The 9,879-nt window shown below is 43.9% G+C and overlaps 1 protein-coding gene across 1 annotated transcript in view; it reads right to left on the bottom strand.

Annotated features, from left to right (window-relative positions):
• Positions 1-570: 570 nt before the first annotated feature.
• Positions 571-9,879, bottom strand: part of UVSSA (UV stimulated scaffold protein A) — a 54,050-nt gene continuing 44,741 nt past the window's right edge. Inside the window, exons 12-14 of the mRNA XM_083149363.1 lie at positions 9,689-9,800; positions 4,813-4,999; positions 571-996 (exon numbers count right to left, since the gene is read on the bottom strand). Coding sequence (XP_083005489.1) covers positions 903-996; positions 4,813-4,999; positions 9,689-9,800 — 393 coding nt within the window. The 3' untranslated portion in view covers positions 571-902. The remainder of the gene's footprint in view (positions 997-4,812; positions 5,000-9,688; positions 9,801-9,879) is intronic.

Genomic DNA, 9,879 nt, shown 5'->3' with positions numbered 1-9,879 from the left:
CAGCGGGAACATTTACACCGGCCTCTACACGGGTCCTAACCGTGTTCTACCCAGGTCAGGACCTGGGTAGAGGACCCGTGTAAATGGACACGGCTTGACCCCATTTACACCGCCGAAGGTCCGGGTCTGACACGCCACTGACCCGGATTTTTCAGCGGTGTAAAAGGGGTATTACTCTGTAATTCTAGGTCAACCAAAAGAATGTCCTAAGACAGGCATGTCCAAAATGTGGCGCTCCAGCTGTTGTGAAACTACACATCCCAGCATGCCTTGCCATAGTTTTAGCATCCCCTGAGAGCAAAACTGTGGCAAGGCATGATGGGAGTTGTAGTTTCATAACAGCTGGAGGGCCACAGTTTGGACATGCCTGTCCTAAGCCATTGTAATGTCAACTATGAACATGCTATGGGAGGTAGATTTATATATTTGCCATTTTATGTAAAATCATTTTTGGAAGCAAAATAATATATGAACAAACCAGACATAGATCTGTGAAATTGTTTAATAGGAATGATGCCTAATTTTTTTTTTTTTTTTTAGAGCAGATAGCTATTGTTTTTTTTTTCTTTATTATTTTTAAAAAGGTTATTAAGGTAATCATAATTAAAATATCTAATACCACAAAAGCTACTGTGTGCTATAGACTAGTTCATTATAATTTTGCTTTTTTTTTGTCTTTTACATAGAATTATTATTTTTTTCCTTTTTAAAAAAAACATACAAATCTGTACAACGTTTCCAAGGGTAGGGAAAAAGCACAAAGTATAACAAATTATGCAAATAAGTTAAGACATAATCATTAGGGAAAAATATATGTATATTACAACAATTTTTCTTTAAAGGTCCTTAAAACAAGTCTTCCATGTAAAAGCGAGCTGGATGGTTTATCTTCCTCCTGCGGTTTAATTTAATGCGTAATTAAACTGGTTTGCAAACTTCTCGTGTCGCCTCTGATCCATTTGGTTCATCGCGCCTATCACCCGTTTCACCGATCCCCTGCAGGAGAGAGAGCGGAAGGAAAAGAAAAAAAAAAATATAAAATAGATTGTTATCCCCAAATAGGAACACGGTTGTACTAACACCTCGAATAAAGACATCTCCGAGAGTTTATAGGTATGTTAAAAAAAGAAATAAATTAAAAAATAAAATCAAGGCGGTATCATTAATTACTGATCGCAACGCCAAACGCTGCATAGATGAGGCAGAACAAATTAGACGTGTTAACTAAATTAAGTACCGCCATACAAATAGTTTTAATTCAACAAGGTTTTAATAACAGGAGTAAACAAATTGAACTCTCGCTTTAATGTGCTCACTCCAACTCCGTCATTATTCTTTACCGCCGACCTTACAAGATAAATGGCAGCCGTCCAAGTATCCTTAGAAGGAGGCTTCTGATTAGACAAAGGCGAGAACATCCTTGTTATCCAGATTGCTGTGCTGATGGTGCTGCCCAGTTGCCCTGATAGATAATAAGTCTGTCCCCCGGCCACCATGATGACTTGTTTATATATTATTGCCTTTATAGGGTATCTAAACAATGAGCGAAGGTGAGTGGCGCAACATGCATACGGTACACAGCATCAGACAGCAGACAGAAACCGCCTGGCATTGGTCAGCGCCTATCTGGGATATTGTGACTCTAACCCGTCATTCTTGCAGGCATGATGAAAAGGCCAGTGTTATTAGTGTTCATTCTAGCACCTGGCACTTGTCACAACCCCTGCAGTCCCTCTTTCCCAGCTATGGCGTTGCTCTATGCCCTGGTAATTCTGGCACCATCTGGTCTGTATCTCGGTGATGAGATACAGACCAGAGTGTGCTAGTAGCACCAGAGCAGGAAGCGGGACCCCGGGCAGGAAAAATGAACTGCATGGGCTGTAACAGGTGCTAGAATGAACATTACAATCCAACGTTATTTCTGAGCAGTGCTGATTATGTGCATGTGTGGTTGTGGGGAGCATGGCCCCCCTGCTCCCCTCCCCCATTGTCTTCCCACCCCATCACTAGTGGTGTATGTATACTTGTTGGTGCCGGTCCCAGAAGCCATTGCCAGTGTGTATGGGCCATAGAGACTGCAGCAAAGAAGACACAAGCTGATTAGCTGCTATGGTCCAGTGTATATGGCGTTTGCCTACTATATATTCTGTGATGAACCTGCAGCCAACTTGGTATCAAGCAAGCAAATGCCATCTTCCGCAACCCGTGAGCGATCGCATCAGTTCCGGTGCCACAGGGGGCAAGCTTCAATGGCAAGCTGATCTTCTGGCTCACAAATCTGCATGACACTAACTAGGAAGGGTAAGGGCTATTTCACATGCTCCGGCTCCTGTCGGGCGGCGAAACCCCGTACGGCCAGATGCTGTGCCGCACACAGTAGTTATTAATGCCCATTCACACGGAACGGCCACGGCCCGGCTACCCTGTTGAAGCCGGATCCCACCACTGAAAGGGACGGCTGCCGGACTACGGCCATCCCCACCATTGAAAACTTCTGAATGCGACACAGATTCTTGGCCGTGCTGGGTTTCACCGCCCGGCAGGAGCATGTATAATAGCCCTAAGGCAGCAGATTACGAGGTGCACATACTTGTAAGTACTGGAGGTATTTAAGTTCGTATTAGACTGACTAGTACAGGAGGCAGCAGGAATGGAGGAGGAGGTATTATCAAGCAGAAGCAATGAAGGCCAGTATGACCGTTCACAGCTTGCAGTCAGAAAGACCTAAAAGGACCCATCCTTAATAATCCCGCAATAATCAGTCAAATTCAGACACAAGGGCCACTATAAAAAGACACATAAAACACAATTTGGTCAACTGTTTTGTGCCATCACTCCGACTCCTGTCGGCCAATGACGCCGCAGAACATGGGAGCGATACATGCCTGCTGTTTTCTGCTGGGGCAGCGATGACACGATTCAGAACACAACGAGCAGATCTGAGTCCATCATGACATTCGCCTGTCACGGAGCATCTTATTTACAACGATTGTTAAGTCCTCGTCAGAGTTCCCACAGCTGGACGCATGATTTCCCTTCAATTCCCCAGAGCTAATTAAATCTCGTTTGTTCTCAGAGAAAGGGCACTCTTAATTGATGTCTAGTACACTCCTATAGATGTCTATCCACTTGTTAATTAAGACCTGTTGCGTGTGATCATATAATTTGTGTTGTGATAACAGCTGTCAGACACCATGTTTTATGATGCGTACGGAGGTAGGAGCAGCTGGGCCGGGCAATTGTCATGCACTCGGCATCGGTACAAACAACACTGCCAAGCAAAGCACACTTGGGTCAATGTTAAAACAAGTTACCTGAAATGTCCAATTCAGGTGTATCAAGCTTCAAAACGTGATTAAGTGGAGAGTGATAAACGACCAGCCAATCAGCTCCTCGCTGCCATGTTACAGGCTGGGTTTGGAAAATGACAGGTAGGAGCTAATTGGCTGGTTGTTGATTACTCTCCACTTTATTGCTTTTTGAAAATGCTCCTATTTGGGGTACAGGCTAATTTTTCCTAACTAACATTATAGAACATTCAAATCACATATAGTTTAGAGCAGAGAAGGGAAAGGGGGGACATGATAGAAACTTTCACATATATCAAGGGTTTTAACAAGGTACAGGTGGGAGACATTCTTCACAGGAAGAGGAGCAGCAGAACACGAGGACATGCACTGAAACTAGAGGGAGGAAGATTCAGGGGAAATGTGAGGAATAATTACTTCACAGAAAGAGTAGTAGATAAGTGGAATAGCCTCCCATCAGAGGAGGTAGAGGCAAATACAGTAGAGCAATTTAAACATGCTTGGGATAAGCATATTGATATCCTTACAAAGAAATAAGGATCAAATATGGTTTGAGGTAACATGTTTAAAAAAGGGGCAGACTAGATGGGCCAAGTGGTTCTTATCTGCCGTCACATTCTATGTTTCTATTCGTGGCCACCCAGGCTGACATTTGCACTAAAAAAATATGTAAGTGTTTTCCAGATAATTAAGTGGTCTAGAATAATTTGGATTGTATAACAATGCTTTTACATTAATTATTTTCTTAATTTAAGCAACTTTAAAAAATACGTCTAACATTTCAACCATATAAAAAAAAAAAAACACCTGCCCCACCCATATACCTGTCCGACATCAATCAACCCATTATTCTGCATTTAGCAGTTTGACCCAAAAATGGTTGAAATTAAGCAAATTATAAACGTCTGAGTGTCTAATTAATCAGGGGACCAAGTCCAGCCATTTTTACCTAAAAATAGGGATTTTTAGGTAAAGAGAAAAGACTGCCCTAATTCCTAAGGAACATGGCTTCATTTCCACAGCTAGTAGCATTCCCGGAAAAATATGAGGCTGGACATGTACAATCGCATTTAGCCGTGTTAGCCCTTGTATTTGGGTTACCGCAGCTTATAAAATCCCCCCCCCCCATGTATTTTATATTAAAGGTTTCCAATCCTTGAACAAATGGAATACTGTAGGTATGACAATGTATTTACATTTGCTATGCAGTTGTGGTGTTAAGCTATTACCCTGTTCTCTGTTATCAGCTATTGCAGGAAGAAGACTCGCAGACAGGAAGCCGGTGTGCATAGGAAAAAAATCGTACACCGCTAGTATGACGTTACCTTTGATAGATTCAGTTCTGGAAAGTTTTGGAAATATAATGGATGTGTAATTAGTGGCCCTGTTACATAATACTTGTATGTAAGGAGAGCTGGTTCTTCAGTAACCCATGACGTAATACCGTGGTCACTTGCTGGTTATAAATCAGACACTCTGCTAAGAATTGAAGTAACAATCTTACGTGTTAAAGACTTTCTTCTCCAGGCGGGAGCGGGAAGTGTTGGCTTTCTGCTTCAAGTCCGTAAGATTCGGATATTTTTTCTTTTTCCCCTTCCCTTTCTTCTTCCCCTTCCCGGGACATCGGGATGAGCCAAGGTCTTCCCCCGTGGCCTGCTCGATTTCCCGCATCAGTTCTGGGTCTCTCCAATCTAAAGTCATAGAAATAGAACGAGTTAGCGCTCTACGTGATCACAAAGAGAATCAGCCTCGCTCATAGGTCAGTTACAGAGATTCTCTCGTATGACCACAGCTACTGTGCTGCCGGGATCACTTCCTGACTGTACCATGACGACAGTCCTGGCTGCTGCTTCCTGCACAAGACCCGGGTCTGTCCATCAGACGGAAATCGATTTGGTTTAACTAATGTCTGATACATTTTGGATGGGCAGACTTTAAAAATGGTTGGTAGGTATGGTGATACAGAGAGATACAGAGGCCATAGATCAGGCATGTCCAAACTATTAATAAATAATAGAGGTTCTTGGTATATTAATTGGCCAAAAAATATTTGCCCACCATCCCACTTCACGATTGCCCTGGGGTGACTGGTTTATGCCAGCCTTTTTGGGGTTCCACACCCCAAATTCAAACTTATTACTAGGGACCCACCAGAAATAAGGTCACCGTGAAGTTGGATGGTGGGCAAATTTTTCTTGGCCAATTAATATACCAAGAACCTCTATTATTGATTAATAGTATGGAGTGTGCATCTGCACCATGCATTTTTTTTCTTTGCAGAACTACAAGTCCCAGCATGATAGCACCTCATGTAAATAGGGTGTGCTTCTAAGACACCCCCACCCCCCCATGTCTAAACTATGGCCCTCCAGCTGTTGTGAAACTACACGTCCCATCGTGCCTTGCAACATATTTGCTATTACAGAATGTGAACACCATGGCAAGGCATGCTGGGATGTGTAGTTTCACAACAGCTGGAGGACTGCCATAGACTGTACACTCCGCTGGTAAGTGATAACACAGCTACCTATTCAGTGAAAAGTGACATTGGCAGAGAAAACTATACCTACATCATGTAAGGAACATTCTAGCTTACCATTCAGACAGTTACCATTGTTTGCCTTCTCTTACCCATATTGCATTTATCTCCTTTCCAGATTCTCCTAACGATCAATCTTACTAAGATGTAGGTATGCGAGTGGAGCAGGGTTTGTCACATGATGGCGACAGTCCCTACTGTACTGTCCAAAGTATTATAGGGGAGAGTTAAACCAATCAGCTCCTAGTTAATTGAAAAATGACCAGTAGGAGCTGATTGGTTGGTACTTTATTTCTTTCCAATCGTGATCAATCTGCCCATCTAATTTCCCTGTACTAGACACCACCAAAAAGTCCCTTTAACCCGGTACATTCTGTAATACCGGTGTGATTTATCCAACATGTTTTTTTATTGCTATTATTATCATTGACATGAACATCCTTATAATGTCTAAGGAGTCGAAAATCATAACTGCAAAGCCGAGCTCCATATTATACCAGTCCCATAAATATGTCAGTTCCCATTACAACCATGTCTCCGCTTCCTGAACCGGTGCGAGACCATTGCGGCGCCGGGAATGAGATACCAGGGATTATCGGGCAGCATGCAAAGACCTTACCTCTCTGTAATAATAAGGCGTCACAGTTTAGTAGCCGAGCGGACGAGGCAATTGTTTAAACACAAGGAAGAGATGCCGCCGTTCACCACAGATAAAATGAGTGTTTGAGTCAAATGAAGGAGCAATTTAAAAGCTTTTTAGAAAAATCAATAAAAAGCCAAGAAAGGGGAGTCGCTACTTTTTTTTCTTTCTTGCGTTTTGATGGAGCCCAGAAAACCTCTTCTTGTATTGTTACAGAGTTGAGTCGCGGGGGAAAGAAAATGACACAGTTTGGGAGGGCGTGTGGCAATCGATACTGTAGTCAGCGAGGAGCCGCTATGTCACAAGTGACTGGCTCTGGAGCTACCTCTGCTGCATTGTCCGCATACCTGGCCGTTAACAAGTCATTTGAGAGCTGAAGAGTCAGACGCCCCTCGCCAGCGACACAAGAAATAGCCACTTAATTTGTTTTAGTGTATGAGCCGGTGGAAACGATGAACACCGCAGATTAACAGGTCAGAGCAATCATCTCTAAACCACAGGGGTCATCTCCCAGCTGGAAGGGACGGAGAGAGCACAGTAGTAGGGACTGGTGCATCTGTTACCTCCTGCTCGCCTCGTATCCCCTGTATACAGCAGGAACGGGAACGCTGCAGCTACTAACGTTCTACACTACGAAGATAAAGTCAGCTTCCAAATCATGCACATTAACATTGGTCTGACTGATGCTTTATGTGCCAGATTCAGGTTTGTAAAGGCCCCCATACATTGGACCTTATTCGGGAGGGCGCTCACATGATTTGGCAATTGATGTGCCAAGTTTTGCATGTGATAAATCGCATGCAATTTATCACATGCAATTCCTGGGGAGCTGCATGCGGAGGGAGCTGAGAATTCGCGAAGAGCCGGGCAGGGGGAGCAAGGAGCCGAACTGCAAAAAAAAAAAAAAAACATACAAATGAATGGGAAGCCACTGATTGGCTGAGACCTCCCATTTGACAAGATAAATCTTATGTGCAGTCCGCCGCCTGGCTACTCCTGCCCGCCCCTCTGCGTCCAATCAGTGGCTTGCGACGTCCCCCGCCCACCTCTGGGCTGCACATACTTTTTGTACTAGATCTCATCTCATCGCAAAACAGAGATGCGATATTTTATACAATAATTGTAACGTGTATGGGCAACCTCAGTGTATGGGGGCCTTGAGAGATGTGAGTTAAAGGGTCAACAGTCAATTGGGCGGGCAGCCCCATTACCATATGGGAACGCCCATAATGCTTTTAATGGGCTTTCCCATAGTAATGAGGCCATGGCGCGAGTGCAAGCAGCTGACATCACTGGATGTCAGCTGCCCGCCCATTTCCGTCCCAGTGTGCACGCATTTGTGACTTGAAAGTCACTTTGCGTGCAACTTCCACATTTTTCAATGGTTGGCAACCAAGAGGCGGGCAGTCTGGCATTCGCCAGGTGGGATTTGGTGGACCCGCAAGGCTGCGAATTCACAACCTTGCGAATCAACCAAAATAACCCCCTATGTCTCCACTAATACAATACAATAAATAATGCTTCATCAGGGGCTAGATTATTACACCCGACAATAGTCAAGCAAAACCCCTCGTAAGTGTTGGCCGTTTGGATAAAAAATAGTGATGAAACATTGGGAAAAAATTTTTTGGCTCCTGATGTTTCATTGCATATAATTTGATACCCGCCTATGTGTAATCCCTGCATTGTACAGTGCCACGGAACAGGTTGCCAATATACAAATGGTTTCATTAAGGATCTCAGGAACGATAGTCTGTGCTGAGCGAGGCACTTTGCACAAAGCGAGGGGATACGCTACACTAATTGGGGGTCCATGTGTTACAAATTAAAAATTGACACCTCAAAAAGCTTTAAAAAAAACAAAAAACCTCATGTTGACATTTTCCTGTGTCGACCATTTTCACATTGACATTCTGCTTGTTGACCTTTTTTGTGCATGTCGATTTTGGGGGGGGGGGGGGGGGGGGGGTGTCAACCGTGAATCCCCATTTCTGCTGCGACCTGCAGATGGCAAAGTCTCATCCAGCTTCCTGTCACTGGCTGAGACCGGTGGTGGTGGTGACATGGTGCGGGAGAGGTTGCGTGTGATCTAGGTGCGTGAGCAGTCGGCTGCCCACTTCAAATACATTGGATTGCATCTATCTCTGAAACAGGCCCTGTATGTAATTGGTGATGTCACAAAGATAGTTTATAATGTGCCTACCTAAGTCATCTTTGCAGGAGCGTAAATATATATTCGTGGGCCCCATAGCAAAAGTTTTAAAGGGCCCCCTATTTAGCAGTTGATGATGACAGATGTAAGCAAGCGCACAACCACTGCTATCTGTGATCTTCAGACCTGTGCACTGCAAGAATAAGAGACTTTTAAGGTTCGCTGAGAGTGCGGTCCTCAGGGGCTGAGGTTCTACCCCCTGTTCCATTACATAACTGAACTCTGTAACTTGCTGCGCTCGAAGAACTATTATTGTTCCCAAAAATATTTTTAAAAAAGGCACTAACTATAAAAGGGAGCGGTTATATTATTACGACAAATGACAATGTTAGGAACGGTTCAAAAAAGCGGTATTAAAGGACGTTTTACTTTAAAATAACATTTAAAGCCCATCTCCGGTCCTGTCCCTTCTATAAAGTTGTCCCATCATAATTCATTTCCATTCTGATTCAGCTGTGCACAAAAGTGAAACCTATGGGAACGATTCAGGGGACCAAGTCTATGGAGGGTGTTTCCGCCCACTGTGGAATTAGACATTACACCCTGAATGGGGCATTCCGTTGTTGCTGCATTCGCTGGAAAGCTAAAACTAATTTTTTTTAAACTTACAACCCCCCCCCCCCTCAATCTGTTGACAGGCGCGTTGCCATGGGTAATGAAGTTAGACAGCCCCCCGATGCGGCTGATGGTGACAGAACAGCTTAATGATCTAAAGTCTCATTAGGTCTATACTTCACCACAAATTAAGTGATGGTAATGACTCTAGGGCAAAGTTTAATGACTCTGGGGTGTCATTAGGCCGAGCCACTTATGCTACAATTTATCACTATGCTTTATTAAAGCAAAATGGTTTCCGCACCATTGGGGTTTAGACGGGAAAAACCGGCCAAGCTTCACTTTAACGAATGGCATAATGACTAATACCACGGAAACGTGCTGGAAATGTGCGATGGGTAGGATACGGACGGACATGGAGATGTGCTACAAACCTTGTTCCTTGGCCTGCTTCTCAAACTTCTCCTTGGACTCTCTGTTCCGATCTTGCTGATTGGTCGGCACTCCGAGTTCATCCCGAGGGATTATCTTCCCATGAAACGGACACTTGAAAATAACATAAGATAAAAATGTTTAAAACAAAACCCCCAAATCTGGACTCCTTTCTAGTTTGATATCCCTGCAT

Source organism: Crinia signifera, chromosome 1 (assembly GCF_055691185.1).
Source record: "Crinia signifera chromosome 1, ASM5569118v1, whole genome shotgun sequence".
Classification (NCBI taxonomy): domain Eukaryota; kingdom Metazoa; phylum Chordata; class Amphibia; order Anura; family Myobatrachidae; genus Crinia; species Crinia signifera.
This window is presented reverse-complemented; position numbering and strand designations above follow the sequence as displayed.